Here is an 18,278-nt window from a genome sequence, read left to right as displayed (position 1 = left end):
TTTCTAACCCTAATCCCCTTACGGTTTTCTTGCTGGGATTCCTGAGGCCACCACCAAGCCTTGCCCCCAGAGTCACTGCTCCCTATTTGGCCTAAGAATGGACAAACAGGGCTTCCCTGGTGGCGCAGTGGTTGAGAGTCCGCCTGCCAATGCAGGGGACACGGGTTCGTGTCCCGGTTTGGGGGGATCCCACATGCCGCGGAGCGGCTGGGCCCGTGAGCCATGGCCGCTGAGCCTGCGCGTCCGGAGCCTGTGCTCCGCGGCGGGAGAGGCCACAACAGTGAGAGGCCTGCGTACCGCAAAAAAAAAAAAAAAAAAAGAATGGACAAACAGGTCCCTTTCCCTGTTCCTAAGATCCAGCTGAGTCAGGATGACTATTTCAAAATGAGCTTAGAGGAAAACAAAAAAGAAATCATTATAGAAACCACAAACAACATAAAAGTGGTAACGTCCAAAGTACAGGTTTCCTATACTGAGAATAACATTAAAACCAGTGAAAAGCTTACTGAGTTCAACATTCCTCAATCCCAAGAAAACTCCAGACCTAACTGTGCTGGCATAACTTAATGGGCCCCCTGGTCTGACCCTTCCCTCTAATACAGCCAGCCTCTGGCCATGTGATCTCCCAGGCCAACTCAGGCAACACTGTCATCTGAGTCTATCTTTCACCTTTCACAGATATACTCCAACTTTCCCAAAATGAGAGTTTGTTTTCTGGGTTTACCCCTAGAGTCTCTAAGTTCTCTCCCCCAACACCCACCTCCATCACTGTCCTGGGTAGTGAAACATCTTTAATTGCCCATGAATGAACTCTGAGATTTTCAGCTTCACCCACCTAAGAAGTCTTCACCAAATGAGACTCTTCCTCCCAAAGGACAGACAAACAAATGAACTAATGGGCTTCCAAAAATCCATATTATGTGTAATAATGCCTTCTTCATACATTCACCTTCAGATCCCTTCAAGAGTTAGCTTTGTGCTGGGCAGAAGGAAATGCTAGGAGAAAATGCCTAGAACACATTCTCTTCCACCTGCAAAAGGAATTAATTTGAAAAGCAATATGCAAATAAGAAATAACTACCGGCTGCTTTTAAGTTAACAATTGCAATCACAGAATAAAGTTCCAGTTGAAATTCTGACCCTATGTCACCGAGGGGTATCAGAAAAGAACAGAAACAACTCCCACTGGTGTGACAAGTCCTTGTAGTAGCCTCCTCTGAATTTGGTCTTCAACTAAAGCCAGGATTGCGGGGACGTCACGACAACTGTGTTGCTACTGGCAGAAGACAGTTACTGCTAGCAGGGAAAGTCGGAGAATAAAAAATAGTGGTGAGCGTTAAAGCTGGGCGGAGCTTGCGCCTTCTCTGATCCTTGACTCCTTCGGGTAGCCGTCGTTGCCCTGGGATACCAGGAGACGCCGTGTCCTGCGCGTCCTGTATCTATAGAGACGACAACATGGCGGCGGTGTGAGTTCTGAGCGTTGGTCCAAGTGACCAGGGGGAGCTGCGCAAGTGGCCAGGGAAGGTATCTGTCTTGGGAGACGGTCTCCTTTGGGAAGTCGTAACCAGGGGTCCCCTCGGTGTCCTTCAGAGAGCCCGGAGGGACTGAGACTTGGGCGAGATCAGCCTGGGGATCTCTTAGACGATGGTGGAACAGCTCTAAGTATATTTTATTCCTTCTTTTTACCTCTTTCTTCCTCCCTCTACTCGGCAACCCGCCACTTTTTACACTGGTCATCTTAGGAATTTTTAGATTGGAAATTAGGCAAATAAAGGAAGCTGATGATATTTTTTTAAGATCCTCAAGATTAGAAAAAGATTTAAAACAACACCTCCCTTGCCCAGTGTCCTCACAATGATTGCAGATGTGTGAATCTTTTGGAAGAGTAGCACGTGCTAGCGTGGAAGTTGTAATTGTTCATTATAGTAACATAGGTTTGTCTAGGGCTTTTTCACTTCTCTATTTCTTTCAAGCTTCACATCAATTTTGTGAAATACGATAAGCCTCATTTTACAGGTAAGGAGGCTGAGGCTTGAGGAGATGGAGAAACTCGCCCATCTTAAACGAATCTGAGCAGATGCTTCAACCCAGCTTTTCTTGCTCCAGGACCAGTGCTCACTTCTAAGCCCTAAGACCTGATCTGGACCAGCTTTCTATCCCACTGTCTCTCATTTTTCCTACAAGTGTTGATTGGAAATTTTTTCAGAGCCTTGAGGCAGGGACTGTCTGTAGAATCCCCTAAGGTAACAGGCATTAATGAGCCCGGGAAGTACTACAAAGCCATCCAATAGCAGAGAAGTAATGGGACCTTCCTCCCTATCTCCCCAGCTTGCATTTCTTTGATTCCATCTGAACGTTCACTTCACAACCAAAGGTAGGAGCCTTGCCTGTCCTGTCCTGTGCCTAGCACTGGTACATAGCAGGCACTCAGTAAATGCCTTGTGAATGAATGAATGAGTGAATGTAAGATAATCCCCTCCAGAGGGTTTGGACATATTGCCAATTAGGAAAAAGTGCATCAACAGAATCTTTTGTTCTGAATGGGTGGTGGGGAGGGGACGGGAGAGTGTCTGATGGAAACGTGGAACTTTCTAAAGGGCGACCATGAAATTGTTTACTAAAGCATAATATGTTGTAAAAGGGAGCTGAACCCCAGACTTGAAAAGAGATAATTTTAGGCCAAATAAAAGACAATTCCATCTAATCATAAATTGTTGTAAGAATTAAAATATATGTGAAGGACTTACAACACTGCTTGGCACATGGTAATTTCTTAGTAAATGTTCTTAGAAGTTGTTATTATTTTTGAGATTGCTATTCCAAGAGATGGGCTAGGATACTGAGTAGTCTTAAAAATGTATACATGTTCAAAAAAGGATTACATTGATGCTGTCCAATATGGTAGCCATACCTGGGTATATGTGCTGAAGGAAGCCTGCTAAAGGAAGGGGGATTTGAGAGGGAGCCAGAGCCAGTTTGGGACACTTCTGTGTCCCCTAGAGCAGGGTCAAGCACCCTTTTGAGCATTTGGTGAAAGCTGTGGACACTCTCCCTGGAAAAGAGCACATGCCCAAACCCATGACATTTTGCATATAATTTGTCTATAACGTTTGCATGTATTTGCATATAACTTCCAGCTGCAGTCTATCAGTGGATCCCTCTGTTTTAGAGGTTGATTCATTAATCTTTGGACTGAGTCATTATTTTAGTGAATGCTTCCTTTAAACCTGGACTACATGTCGTGTACTGATAGAGGAAACCCAGAAGCCCAAGAATCCTCCAGTCTCATTTGCTTCTTCTTTGACTCTTATTCCTTTTCCCACAGGAGGCAAGCCACGTTCAGAGGAAACAAGTAGAGAGTAAAAGCCAAGTAAAGGTAATGCATATGCTTCAGTAACACTCACTGGGGTCTTGCTGAGAAATGCCAAGTGTGGCCTTGGAGAGCAGGGCTGCCTGGGCCTCATCCCCAGTTCCCTTTTCCAAATGGCCTTTCCTGAATGGTGAGTCCCTAGGCTCCCAGGCAAAGCCTTGGGTCTTGCATTCAGTCTTGCTCCTCATGGTGCTACTTCACACCTGTTGCCAGAGATAGGAAGCAGACACCCCTGCATGAAAATGATGGCCGTGGTGAGTCTTCTTCATTGACTCCTCTTTTTCATGCCCCTCCTGCCTCCCCTCTGGTCTCTTCCCAGCTCCCAACTGGCAGGAACTCCTGTCTTAGCCAGAGAGCTTCCCTTGGACTTGTGTTCCAGGCACCGGATGCTCATCAGGGCAGCCCTAAGCCTCCCCACGAGGACAGCGGGGCCTACACCATGAACGCCGGATCATGCCTGAGTGCCAGCACAGTGGCCTTTCCCACCATCACTGGCAGCAGCGTGGCCATGAGCGCCTACAGCAGCAGCAATGCTAGTGCCTGTGTGAGGACACGTGCAGGGCGGGTGGAGTGGGTGGAGCAGGGCCAAGCAGGGTAGATGGGCAGCAGGGCAGCGGGGGTAGGAATCTGAGACGACCCCACTCTCCTGTCTAAACTCCAGTACTAGACCCTGCATACACTGAGCCCTATGCTAACTGGAGTGGTGGCAGCTGTGAGCGTGATGGTGGAGCGGGGAGAACGCTGGGGCGATGCGAGTTGGGGGCTGATAGAGTAGCCAGTAGTTCTCTCTTCCTTCACAAAGCTCTTCTGGTCTCGAGCCCTAGGGCTTTGTGTTTGTCAGTGGATGGATGTTGTTTACTTCTCACAGCTCTCGGGGGTCCCTCTCTGTGATAGCGCAGGACCACGGCAGGGGGTGCTTGTCTAGGGATGTAACTATGGGGTCTCACTACATTTGTGCAGCATGTGTCTGTATCATTTGTGAATTCTCGTGTCTCCTTAGATGTGATGGTGGTTGCATTTGCCTCTCTGTGGACCGGGGTCATCTCACCCCTCCATCTGTGCCAATCTGGCCCAGTTTGCTCACAGATTCACTCACTGCCCTTCCCCGCTCTGCTCTGAGCTGGCAGGAGATTGGGAGTTGGGAAGAAGGGAGAAGCCAGGCTATTTATCTTCTTCCCTCTCTGCTTTTGACAGTGTCTCCATCAGCAGCTGCATCTCCCTGTGACTCCAGTCCCCACCAGACAGGCCTCTGGGCTCTGAGAACCCCACCACTTCCCCTAACCTATGTGTGGTGGCAGCTTCTTGATGTTGTTAACTTTGGGGTTACTTCACTATCCCCTGGTTGTGCATTAAATTCCTTATTTTAAACACCCGGAGTGGCTTCTGTTTTCCTGGTTGGCCCCTAACTGATGCACCAGTTGATACTTATAACGAATGATCCTTGCTCACCCTAGTCACCTCTCCTCCACGGGCAGATCAGGCCATCCGACACTCTCTATAAACTGAGATGTAGTTCCAAGAAAGAAGGGATTTGCCAGTCCTGTTCACTTTTATAGTCCTGGCACCTAATACAATGTCCATTGCATCATAGGTAGTCAACAAATATCTGTCGAATAGATAAATATATCCTTATGTTATGTAATGACACAAAAACAATACTTGGTCAAAGGTAAAGTTAAATGGCAGTGAATTTACTTTCAGAGCGATGACTGGTAGGAAGAGGCACCTGTTTCATCCTTCTGCCATCTTGCCACCCCAGGGATTTTTGCATCTCCCTCCCCCCTCAGATAGATAGGGGCTAGGGATTCACCTATGACAGGATTTTCCATTACAGACGAGAAGCGTTGGCATAGCGAACCTCTAGCATCATTAGGAGAAGTGCTTGGGGTGGTCTCGAAGTCAAGGCACGGGGTGCGGGTTGGTCGCAGGCAAATTGGCTCTTTCTTCTGCTCTACCAGCTAGGTGAGGGATGGAAGAGGGAATGGTGGTGTATCCCTGTGCTCTGGAAAAGTGCCAGGGATAGACCACTCCAACTAGGAGAGGCTCCTGTAGAGAAGGGGTAGGATGGCAGGCAGAGGAGGAGGAGGCAGCATCTGAACAGGCCGGGATCTGAGGGCACACTGAGGAGCACAACAGGCAAGCTAAGGCTGCTGAGTGTGCCAGGTGGAATGGCCCGTGCGGTGGCCAGGGAAGGCTTCATGGGCAGGGTCTCTGGGAATCTAGTTGGAAAACCATTCCAGTGACCTCAGAAGAGGTAATATCTGACTCGCCTACCCGCCCCTCACCTCCTCTCTTCAGAACATCCCCCAGAGGTGAAGAGTGGTGTGATTCATTACTTTCTGGAGGTGGGGAGATCTTTGCCCATGCTCTGGGTCTTTGAATCCTATCCCACTTGCTTCTCCCCTTTCTCCCTGCCGACCAGACAGCCTGCCAGTTCCATGGATACTCAGAAGTGCTTCCCAAAGAAGCAGGACAAAGTGAAGAAGAGGGTCATCTGGGGCATTGAGGTGGCTGAGGAGCTTCAGTGGAAAGGCTGGGAGTTGGGGAAGGAGATCACCAAGAACCTGGTTCTGAAAAATCTATCCTTGAAAATCCAGAAGATAAAGTACAGGTACCAGTATGAGCGATCAGAGACTAAGCCCCTGAGCCTTCAAGCCCCCAAAGCAGCCACTCTTAAAAAACACACTTTTAAAATGTCATATAAACCAGAAGAGGATATAAAACATGTACAGCTTGAATAATTGTTGAGAGTATAATTTGAATAATTGTTGAATAATTGTGACCAGATTAAATAATGGAATACTAACAGTGTCCGAAGCTCACCTTCTCCCACTATGTGTCCCCCGCATTGGAACACCTTCCCTACTCATAAAGGTAACCAATACCTTGTCTTTCATGATAATGATTTTCTTGTTTTTCTCAAAAGGTTTTACCACTTATGTTTGTATCCCTAAATGTTATAGTTTAATTTTTCCTTCTTATGAACTTTATATAAGCGGGATAACATGGTATATTTTGTTACACTTTTTTTTTTTTTTTTTTTTTTTTGCGGTACGCGGGCCTCTCACTGTTGTGGCCTCTCCCGTTGCGGAGCACAGGCTCCGGACGCACAGGCTCAGCGGCCATGGCTCACGGGCCCAGCCGCTCCGCGGCATGTGGGATCTTCCCGGACCTGGGCACGAACCCATGTCCCCTGCATCGGCAGGCGGACTCTCAACCACTGCGCCACCAGGGAAGCCCGAGAAATGTCTTTTTAGATATTCTGCCCATTTTTTGATTGGGTGTTTGCTTTTTCAATATTGAGCTGCATGAGCCTTTTGTATACTTGGGAGATTAATCCCTGTCGGTCAGTTCATTTGCAAATATTTTCTCCCATTCTGTGGGTTGTTTTTTTCATTTTGTTTATGGTTTCCTTTGCGGTGCTAGATTGTCTTTTCCTTTGTTTTTTAAATTTAATTTTATTTATTTTTTTATACAGCAGGTTCTTATTAGTCATCAATTTTATACACATCAGTGTATACATGTCAATCCCAATCGCCCAATTCAGCACACCACCATCCCCACCCCACCCCCCGCGGCTTTCCCCCCTTGGTGTCCATACGTTTGTTCTCTATATCTGTGTCTCAATTTCTGCCCTGCATACCGGTTCATCTGTACCATTTTTCTAGGTTCCACATACATGCGTTAATATACGATATTTGTTTTTCTCTTTCTGACTTACTTCACTCTGTATGACAGTCTCTAGATCCATCCACGTCTCAACAAAGGACCCAATTTCGTTCCTTTTTATAATATTCCTGAGTAATATTCCATTGTATATATGTGCCACATCTTCTTTATCCATTCATCTGTCGATGGACACTTAGGTTGCTTCCATGTCCTGGCTATTGTAAATAGAGCTGCAATGAACATTGTGGTACATGACTCTTTTTGAATTCTGGTTTTCTCAGGGTATATGCCCAGTAGTGGGATTGCTGGGTCGTATGGTAGTTCTATTTGTAGTTTTTTAAGGAACCTCCATACTGTTCTCCATAGTGGCTGTATCAATTTACATTCCGACCAACAGTGCAAGAGGGTTCCCTTTTCTCCACACCCTCGCCAGCATTTGTTGTTTGTAGATTTTCTGATGATGCCCATTCTAACTGGTGTGAGGTGACACCTCATTGTACTTTTGATTTGCATTTCTCTAATAATTTGTGATGTTGAGCAGCTTTTCATGCGCTTCTTGGCCATCTGTATGTCTTCTTTGGAGAAATGTCTATTTAGGTCTCCTGCCCATTTTTGGATTGGGTTGTTTGTTTTTTTAATATTGAGCTGCATGAGCTGTTTATATATTTTGCAGATTAATCGTTTGTCTGTTGATTCATTTGCAAATATTTTCTCCCATTCTGAGGGTTGCCTTTTCGTCTTGTTTATGGTTTCCTTTGCTGTGCAAAAGCTTTGAAGTTTCATTAGGCCCCATTTGTTTATTTTTGGTTTTATTTCCATTACTCTAGGAGGTGGATCAAAAAAGATGTTGCTGTGATTTATGGCAAAGAGTGTTCTTCCTATGTTTTCCTCTAAGAGTTTTATAGTGTCCGGTCTTACATTTAGGTCTCTAATCCATTTTGAGTTTATTTTTGTGTATGGTGTTAGGGAGTATTCTAATTTCATTCTTTTACAGTTTTCCCAGCACCACTTATTGAAGAGGCTGTCTTTTCTCCATTGTATATCCTTGCCTCCTTTGTCATAGATTAGTTGACCATAGGTGTGTGGGTTTATCTCTGGGCTTTCTATCTTGTTCCTTTGATCTATGTTTTTGTTTTTGTGCCAGTACCATATTGTCTTGATTACTGTAGCTTTGTAGTATAGTCTGAAGTCAGGGAGCCTGATTCATCCAGCTCCGGTTTTTTCCCTCAAGACTGCTTTGGCTATTGGGGGTCTTTTGTGTCTCCATACAAATTTTACGATTTTTTGTTCTAGTTCCATAAAAAATGCCATTGGTAATTTGATAGGGATTGCATTGAATCTGTAGATTGCTTTGGGTAGTATAGTCATTTTCACAATATTGATTCTTCCAATCCAAGAACATGGTATATCTCTCCATCTGTTGGTATTGTCTTTAATTTCTTTCATCAGTGTCTTATTCTTTTCTTCATACAGGTCTTTTGTCTCCCTAGGTAGGTTTATTCCTAGGTATTTTATTCTTTTTTTTGCAGTGATAAATGGGAGTGTTTCCTTAATTTCTCTTTCAGACTTTTCATCATTAGTATATAGGAATGCAAGATATTTCTGTGCATTAATTTTGTATCCTGCAACTTTACCAAATTCATTGATTAGCTCTAGTAGTTTTCTGGTGGCATCTTTAGGATTCTCTATGTATAGTATCATGTCAAACAGTGCAAACAGTGTCACTGCAAACAGTGACAGTTTTACTTCTTCTTTTCCATTTTGTATTCATTTTATTTCTTTTTCTTCACTGATTTCTGTGGCTAGGACTTCCAAGACTATGTTGAGTAATAGTGGTGAGAGTGGACATCCTTGTCTTGTTCCTGATCTTAGAGGAAATGCTTTCAGTTTTTCACCATTGAGAATGGTGTTTGCTGTGGGTTTGTCATATATGACCTTTATTATGTTGAGGTAGGTTCCCTCTATGCCCACTTTCTGGAGAGTTTTTTATCATAAATGGGTGTTGAATTTTGTCAAAAGCTTTTTCTGCATCTATTGAGATGATCATATGGTTTTTCTTCTTCAATTTGTTAATATGGTGTATCACATTGATTGATTTGCATATATTGAAGAATCCTTGCATCCCTGGAATAAATCCCACTTGATCATGGTGTACGATCCTTTTAAAGTGTTGTTGGATTCTGTTTGCTAGTATTTTGTTGATGATTTTTGCATCTATATTCATCAGTGATGTTGGTCTGTAATTTTCTTTTTTGGTAATATCTTTGTCTGGTTTTGGTATCAGGGTGATGGTGACCTCATAGAATGTGTTTGGGAGTGTTCCTTACTCTGCAATTTTTTGGAAGAGTTTGAGAAGGATGGGTGTTAGCTCTTCTCTAAATGTTTGATAGAATTCACCTGTGAAGGCATCTGGTCCTGGACTTTTGTTTTTTGGAAGATTTTTAATCACAGTTTCAATTTCATTACTTGTGATTGGTCTGTTCATATTTTCTATTTCTTCCTGGTTCAGTGATTGGTCTGTTCATATTTTCTATTTCTTCCTGGTTCAGTCTTTCTAAGAATTTGTCCATTTCTTTCAGGTTGTCCATTTTATTGGCATAGAGTTGCTTGTTGTAGTCTCTTAGGATGCTTTATATTTCTGCGGTGTCTGTTGTAACTTCTCCTTTTTCATTTCTAATTTTATTGATTTGAGTCCTCTCCCTCTTTTTCTTGATGAGTCTGGCTAATGTTTTATCAACTTTGTTTATCTTTTCAAAGAACCATCTTTTAGTTTTATTGATCTTGGCTATTGTTTTCTTTGTTTCTATTTCATTTATTTCTGCTCTGATCTTTATGATTTCTTTCCTTCTGCTAACTTTGGGTTTTGTTTGTTCTTCTTTCTCTGGTGCCTTTAGGTGTAAGATTAGATTGTTTATTTGAGATTTTTCTTGTTTCTTGAGGTAGGCTTGTATTGCTATAAACTTCCCTCTTAGAACTGCTTTTGCTGCATCCCATAGGTTTTGGATCATCGTGTTTTCATTGTCATTTGTCTCTAGGTATTTTCTGATTTCCTCAGTGATCTCTTGGTTATTTAGTAACATATTGTTTAGCCTCCATGTGTTTGTGTTTTTTACATTTTTTCCCCCTGTAATCGATTTCTAATCTCATAACATTGTGGTCAGAAAAGATACTTGATACGATTTCAATTTTCTTAAATTTACTGAGGCTTGATTTGTGACCCAAGATGTGATCTATCCTGGAGAATGTTCCGTGCACACTTGAGAAGAAAGTGTAATCTGCTGTTTTTGGATGGAATGTCCTATAAGTATCAGTTAAATCTATCTGGTCTATTGTGTCATTTAAAGCTTCTGTTTCCTTATTTATTTTCATTTTGGATGATCTGTCCATTGGTGTAAGTGAGGTGTTAAAGTCCCCCACTATTATTGTGTTACCGTCGATTTCCTCTTTTATAGCTGTTAGCAGTTGCCTTATGTATTGAGATGCTCCTGTGTTGGGTGCATATATATTTATAATTGTTATATCTTCTTCTTGGATTGATCCCTTGATCATTATGTAGTGTCCTTCCTTGTCTCTTGAAGCATTCTTTATTTTAAAGTCTATTTTATCTAATATGAGTATTGCTACCCAGCTTTCTTTTGATTTCCATTTGCATGGAATATCTTTTTCCATCCCCTCACTTTCAGTCCGTATGTGTCCCTAGGTCTGAAGTGGGTCTCTTGTAGAGAGCATATATATGGGTCTTGTTTTTGTATCCATTCAGCAAGTCTGTGTCTTTTGGTTGGAGCATTTAATCCATTCACGTTTAAGGTAATTATCAATATGTATGTTCCTATGACCATTTTCTTAATTGTTTTGGGGTTTTTTTTTTTTTAGGTTCTTTTCTTCTCTTGTGTTTCCCACTTAGAGACGTTCCTTTAGCATTTGTTGTAGAGCTGGTTTGGTGGTGCTGAATTCTCTTAGCTTTTGCTTGTCTGTAAAGCTTTTGATTTCTCCATCGAATCTGGATGAGATCCTTGCCGGCTGGAGTAATCTTGGTTGTAGGTTCTTCCCTTTCATCACTTTAAGTATATCATGCCACTCCCTCCTGGCTTTCAGAGTTTCTGCTGAGAAGTCAGCTGTTAACCTTATGGGAGTTCCCTTGTATGATATTTGTCGTTTTTCCCTTGCTGCTTTCAATACTTTTTCTTTGTCTTTAATTTTTGCCAGTTTGATTACTATGTGTCTCAGAGTGTTTCTCCTTGGGTTTATCCCGTATGGGACTCTCTGCGCTTCCTGGACTTGGGTGGCTATTTCCTTTCCCATGTTAGGAAAGTTTTCGACTATAATCTCTTCAAATATTTTCTCAGGTCCTTTCTCTCTTCTCCTTCTGGGACCCCTATAATGCAAATGTTGTTGCGTTTAATGTTGTCCCAGAGGTCTCAGGCTGTCTTCATTTCTTTTCATTCTTTTTTCTTTATTCCGTTCCGCAGCAGTGAATTCCACCATTCTGTCTTCCAGGTCACTTATCCGTTCTCCTGCCTCAGTCATTCTGCTATTGATTCCTTCTAGTGTAGTTTACATTTCAGTTATTGTATTGTTCATCTCTGTTTGTTTGTTCTTTAATTCTTCTAGGTCTTTGTTAAACATTTCTTGCATCTTCTTGATCTTTGCCTCCATTCTTTTTCCGAGGTCCCGGATCATCTTCACTATCATTATTCTGAATTCTTTTTCTGGAAGTTTGCCTATCTCCACTTCATTTAGTCTTTTTCTGGGGTTTTATTTTGTTGCTTCATCTGGTACATAGCCCTCTGCCTTTTCATCTTGTCTATCTTTCTGTGAATATGGTTTTTGTTCCACAGGCTGCAGGATTGTAGTTCTTCTTGCTTCTGCTGTCTGCCCTTATAATGTCTTTTTTAAATAGAAATTCTTATTGAGGATACTAATCCTTTGTCAGTTCTGTGTTGTGAATATCTTCTCCCACTTTGTGACTTGTCTTTTACTCTATCATGTCTTTTGAAGAAAAGAAGTTCTTAATTTCAGAGGAATCAAATGTACCCATATTTTTCTTTTATGATTAAGGCTTTTTTGTATCTTGTTTAAGAAGTTCTTCTCTACCCTTACCTAGGTCATGAAGATATTCTCTTATAGTGTCTTCTATAGACTTTATAATTTTGCCTTTAATATTTGTCTTTTATCTATATGGAATTGATTTTTGTGAATGGTTTCAAGTAGGGATCCAATGACATTTTTTTTCCTCAACCAAATGTCCAATTGTCCCAACACCATTTATTGAAAAGTTCATACGTTCCCTGATGATCTCCCCCACCACTGATGTATATCAAGTGTCCATATATGTATGGATCCATTTCTGAACTCTGTTTTGTTCCCTTGCTCTATTTGTCTTTCCCTGGGCCAATAAATATCATGCTGAATTAATTATTAGAGCTTATAATAAATCTTGAATATCTTGTAGTATAAGTCTTCCAACTTCATTCTTATTCAGGATTGTCTTGGCTATCCTTGGGCCGTTGAACTTTCATATATGTCTCCAAATCAGCTTATCACACACACATAAACTACTTTTTGAGATTTTGATTGGGATTTATTTGAAACTATAGGTTAATTTGGGGAGACTTGATGTCATTACAAACTGAGTCTTTCATGACAGTTTTTATCTTTCATGACTCATGGTTTATCTTTATATTTCTTTAGGTCTTCTTTCATGTCTCTCAATAAAATATAGATTTTTCTCTGTAGGTGTCTTACACATCTTTAGTTAGATTTATCTCTAAGTGTTTTATATTTTTGATGATGCTGAGTATGATCTCTTTTAAAGTTGTTTCATTTTCTGCTTGTTGCTGGCTTTATAGAAAGTCATTTTTTAAAAATATGGATGTTTTGTCCATAATCTTGTACCCAGAAACCTTGGTAAGTTCTCTCATTAACTCTAATAATGTATTTGTTAATTCTTTTTTTCCACATACACATTCATATCTTATATGAAAATGGCATTTTTCCTTCCTTTCCAACCCTATCTCCTTTCTTTCTTTGTCTTTCCTTACTGCACTATTGAAAAGGAAAGTGTTGAACAGAAGCTGTTATAGAAGGCATCATTGTTTTGTTCATGATCTCAGCATGAAAGATTCCAGTGTTTCACCATTAATTTGGATGGTTCCTGTAGTTTTTTCTTTCTTTTTTTTTTTAGACTTTATCAGGTTAAGGAAGTTCCCTTCTGTTTCTAGGTTGCTGAGAGTTTTTGTCATAAACATATGTTGAAGTTTAATATTTTTCTTTATTGAGACGATCATTTGATTTTTTTCTCTCTTAATTTGTTAGTATGGTGAATTACATTAACTGATTTTTTTAATGTTACACCAACTGTGTATTCCTAGAATAAGCCCAACTTGGTCATGATTGAGTATTCTTTTTATACAGATTGCTAAATTCTTTTTGCCAGTATTTTGTTTATGGGTGATATTAGCCTGTAATTTTCCTTTCTTCTCATAACTGTCAGGTTTTGATAACAACGTTATGATGGATTCATAGAATATGGTGGGGAGGGTTTCCTTGTTTTCTGCTGTTGGGAAGAGAAGACAAGGATTATCAGATGCTTGGTACTACTTGCTGGGAAGCCATCTGGCCTGGTGTTTTCTTTGTGGGAAGATTTTTGACTATTTATTCAATTTTTTGGATACTTTTAGAAAGGGTGGCCATAAAATGTATAATTCTTGAGTCAGTTTTGGTCAATTATACATTCCTAGGAATATGTATATTTTATCTGAACTTATTGCTATAGATTTTTTGATAATATTGCCCTCTTATTAATATATTTTTAAAAATAAATTTATTTATTTATTTATTTATTTATGGCTGCATTGGGTCTTCGTTGCTGTGTGTGGGCTTTCTCTAGTTGGGGCAAGCGGGGGCTACGCTTCTCATGGCTTCTCTTGTTGCAGAGCACAGGCTGTAGGCACGCGGGCTTCAGTAGTTGTGGCACATGGGCTCAGTAGTTGTGGCACACGGGCTCAATAGTTGTGGCTTACGGGCTCTAGAGTGCAGGCGCGTAGTTGTGGCACACGGGCTTAGTTGTTCCACGGTATGTGGGATCTTCCCAGACCAGCCTCGAACCCGTGTCCCCTGCATTGGCAGGCAGATTCTTAACCACTGCGCCACCAGGGAAGTCCCCTATTAGTATTTTTGAAGTCTGCAGAATCTATAGTTTTGACCCACTCTGGAGCTCTACAGCTGTGCCGAGATCTCTGCTTGGAAATGCATCCCTGGCACCTCTGTTCTCAGCTTTGGTTTCCCCCAGCTAAGTGCTCAGGGATTTGGTTAAATCAGGGCAGCCTTCCCCATCCCAGACCCCACTGACCACCATGTGCATCTGAGGTACAAGCGCTGCTCCCTTGGCCCTGTATCTTTTCATTCAGTGCTCTGACATCCGAGAGTGAAGGTCTGCAAGAGAAGTGGTAGGAGGAGGGAGACAGTTCCTCCTATGACAGAACACCTGTGATTCTCCTTCCATGGTCCCACAGACTCAAGTCTGCTTGGCTTTCCAGAATCTTCCCTAATCTTTCTGCCTCTCCTAATTTTCTGATCCTGAAGTGCTTATCCTCTGGCTCATTCCCACAGGCCCCCCAAGACCAAATTCTTCTTCACGGTCATCCCCCAGCCCATCTTCCTGAGCCCAGGCATAACCCTCTCACTCCCAATCATCTTCCGGCCCCTGGAGGAGGTAAGGTCTGCCATGGTGAGCGGAGGGCAGGGAGGGACACAGGCACAGTGACCTCAGAGCAGGATGTAGGGCAGAGCAGCGAGGAGCTCTCCCACCACACCCACATCCCACCAGCTGGAGCCAAAACTCATTAGATAGAGGGGGCTTCCCAGTTGGATGTTGTTGGGGGAAAAGGCTGTGCGACTGTGTTGGCCATCAGAAAGCCCTCTATTCCTTGGGCTCTTCCTGCTCTCAAAATGTTTCCCCAAATACTTTGTTCCTCACAAAAGAAGCCCTACATCTCTGAGACCAAGATGGTGCTGGAACACAAGTAACTGACCCTCTCTTCAGAGACTGAGATGGAGGGCCATAGCCCAACCCAGCCCTCAGCAGTTGTGTTGAGGGGATGGCCAAGGGCTGGGGTCAGGTGAGTGGTCCTTGAGTACCACCCGGGTACCACTGATCAACCAGGGCCTCTGCCTCCCTGCCCCCACACTGCAGAAGGAGTACGTGGACCAGCTGTGGTTTGAGAAAGCAGAGGGGATGTTCTGTGTGGACCTGAGAGCCACCCTGCCCTGCCACAATCTGATCTGCCCACCGTCCCTGCAGTTGCCCGTGTGTGCCATGGGGGACATGGCCGAGGCCTGGTTCTGTCTGGACAATGCGGGGTGAGGGCCGTGGCTGAGGCTCAGCGGTGGGAAGAGTGAGAACTGTGAGGAGGGTTCCTGGGAGCAGGAGAGACTGGCCTGTGTGATGGTGGAAGGAGATAGGGGGAGTAAAGGGGGCATCCCGGCCTTTCTAAAGCAGGGGCAGTGGTCAGTGAGCCCAGTGGCTCTAACCTGCCCACCCCCCTCCAGGGACCTGCCCACCTTCTTCACCTGGGAGTCCCCCAGCCCATTCCAGATGTTGCCGACCACGGGGCTGCTGGAGCCAGGCCAGGCCTGCCGGATCACGGTGACCTTTCAGCCCCTTATGGCTGTCATCTATGACGTTCAGGCCACGTGCTGGTACGGGGAGGGGAGCAAGCAGAAGAGCAGCATCCAGCTGCAGGCTGTGGGTGAGGCCCGACCTCTCACCCATCCTCTGCAGGGATCGAAGCCGCAGTGTGCCCCCCCCCGCCCCCGCCCTGGCCTGGCCTCCACGGGACCTCCTCCAGCCTCCTGCCCTCCCCTGAGCCCTGCAGGCTTTGCCTTTTCTCTGTCTTCCTTGTTGTCGCAGACCAGTGTTTCCCTGGGGACCCCCGTCTTCTCTGAAGGGCTGTTCAGCTGGGGCCACAGAGGCCCTGGTGGATTTCTCCCCAAGACTCCCCCCTCTCTGCCCAGCCAAATGCGCCCAGCTGCTGGTGAGCATAAAGCAGAAGCGCCCGGAGGACCAGGATGCCGAGGGCATCCAGAAAGTGTTGCACTTTGGCTCTGTTGCCGTGGGCTGCACCGCTGAGAGGCAGATCAAGCTGTATAACCCATCGGTGGTATGTGTCCTGTGCACATAGCGGGAGTGGGGGCAGGACTCAGGGACCACAGGGCCAGGTGCAACTAACACTCAGCCCCTGTACAGAATGTTGCAACTTCACGTACCCATGTCTGCTGATACACTCATGTCAAAAGGGGTCCCACTCTCCTCTCAGCTGGGGGCTGGGCTGGGGTATCCCTTGACCCACCCCAGAGCAACTCCAAGAGAAGTCCTAAGGTGTCCTGATGCCAGGACCACAGCCAGCCTTTGTGGTACCTTTGAGAAAAGGAAAAGGTGCCCCCTCTGGGTGGTCCCAGTGTAGGGCACACGGCTCGGCCCCTTCCTTCCTCCCGGCAGAGGCAGCCTTGCTCCACCATCAAAGCTGATGATTGAGGCGCCGGTGGGGCTTCAGCTGCCCTCACCCCTTCAGCTGGGCACCTTGGTAATAACAGACGAGCCACCCTGTGACCTGACCATCTCCTGTCCCCACCTGGCCCTGTAGGTGAGCGCCCCCTTCAGGATTGAAGTGGCCCCAGACATGCTGGCCAAAGACGAGGCCTTCTCGTGCCCCACGGCCCATGGCATCGTGCCCCCGGGAGAGAAGAAATGCGTGTCAGTGTTCTTCCACCCCAAGACATTGGACGTCAGGACTATGGACTACTTGTCCGTCATGCCCTCTGGCTGTGCCTCCCAAACCCTGCTCAAAGTCGTTGGTTTCTGTAGAGGTACTGGCAGTCCCAGGTCACTGCACTCCCTCTGGAGACAGGAGCAACCCATGCTTAGGATTGGCAAGTGCCCACTCCTAGTCGCCCAGGGCCTCCTTGCCCTCAGCCTGGGTGTCTGCTGCCCCCTGGTGGAATCAGTGAGGAACCAGTTGAAGACGCCTGGAGATATTGTTCCCATGCTTGCCCCTGGTGACCTGGTGGTCTGCTCAGGCCTTTCCAACCCAACCTTCTGTCTCCAGGCAGCACCACGTCCCATCAGTGGTACCCTTTGACATAGCCTCAGGGAGGCTGATACCCCAGCCCCACTCAGGTGGCAGGGCCCACTCACAGAGCCCCCATCTCTTCCGCCCAGGTCCTGACGTGTCCCTGCAGTACTACTGTGTCGACTTCAGCTGGGTCAACCTCGGGAAGCGCTCGGAGCAGTCCCTGTGGATTGAGAACAAGTCGGACTGCACGGCCCACTTCCAGTTTGACATCGACTGTCAGGAGAGCGTCTTCAGCATCAGACCTGCCTTTGGGACCCTGGTGGGCAAGTCCCGCCTGACCCTGCACTGTGCCTTCCAGCCCACTCACCCCATCATCTACTTTCGGAGGGTGGCCTGTTTCATCCACCACCAGGTGAGCTACGGGGGAGGGGGTGAGGAGGGGCTCCCCGGGAAGCTGGAGGGGCCGATCAGAGTCCTAGCAATGAAGACAGTTCTTGGTGCTCAGTCCCCTGTATTCTGGAGCTTCCAGGGCTGTCTGCCTGGATCATCACCTCCAGAGCCCCAGTCTGGCTTTTGGAGCCAGAGTTTGGCCAGGGGCATGTGAACGCTCGCTCCGAGCTGGGTGGGTAGGCCAGCCTTGCTGTGACTGCTGCCAGGCCAAGGACTTTGCTCTGATGCTGCTAATGGGCTGGTGTAGGGGGGACTGGACCTCGCCCCATGCAGCATGTGCAGAGCAGAGAGCCTTGAAGTGACGACCCCAACCCAGGCCCCTGGACAAGGTGGTACAAACTGTGCCCTGACCAGCTGGTCTCTGGCCAAGGTGGCAAGTGGAGGCTCAAATCTAGCCTCACACAGACAAATGTCGCAGGACCCACTGTTCCTCGACCTGATTGGGACGTGTCACTCGGACAGCACAAAGCCAGCCATCCTCAGGCCTCAGCACCTCGCTTGGTACCGCACACACCTGGTGCGGGGCCTGACGCTCTACCCGCCTGACATCCTGGACATCATGCTGAGGGAGAGGAAGCTGGAGCAGGATAAGAACGGTGCCCTGATGATTCCCACTGAGGTTCGATGGACCCCTCTGGGGCCCCGGGGGCCACCTACCCTCCCCAGGTTCATGCCCCCTTCTCAATTCTTGGGCAGTCCTGTGCTCCATAGCCCTG

At 45.5% G+C, this 18,278-nt stretch overlaps 1 protein-coding gene across 1 annotated transcript in view; it reads left to right on the top strand.

The window, feature by feature from the left end:
- Positions 1-3,756: 3,756 nt before the first annotated feature.
- Positions 3,757-18,278, top strand: part of CFAP65 (cilia and flagella associated protein 65) — a gene marked incomplete at both ends in the record, with an annotated part of 38,113 nt that continues 23,591 nt past the window's right edge. Inside the window, 10 exon segments of the mRNA XM_082841420.1 lie at positions 3,757-3,787; positions 3,790-3,914; positions 5,797-5,981; positions 14,651-14,753; positions 15,234-15,400; positions 15,590-15,789; positions 16,055-16,200; positions 16,684-16,906; positions 17,259-17,524; positions 17,981-18,181. Coding sequence (XP_082697546.1) covers positions 3,757-3,787; positions 3,790-3,914; positions 5,797-5,981; positions 14,651-14,753; positions 15,234-15,400; positions 15,590-15,789; positions 16,055-16,200; positions 16,684-16,906; positions 17,259-17,524; positions 17,981-18,181 — 1,647 coding nt within the window.

Source organism: Leucopleurus acutus, assembly GCF_964270905.1.
Source record: "Leucopleurus acutus genome assembly, chromosome: 6".
Lineage (NCBI taxonomy): Eukaryota > Metazoa > Chordata > Mammalia > Artiodactyla > Delphinidae > Leucopleurus > Leucopleurus acutus.
The sequence above is the reverse complement of the archived record's forward strand: the minus strand, read 5'-3'. Positions and strand labels throughout refer to the sequence as shown.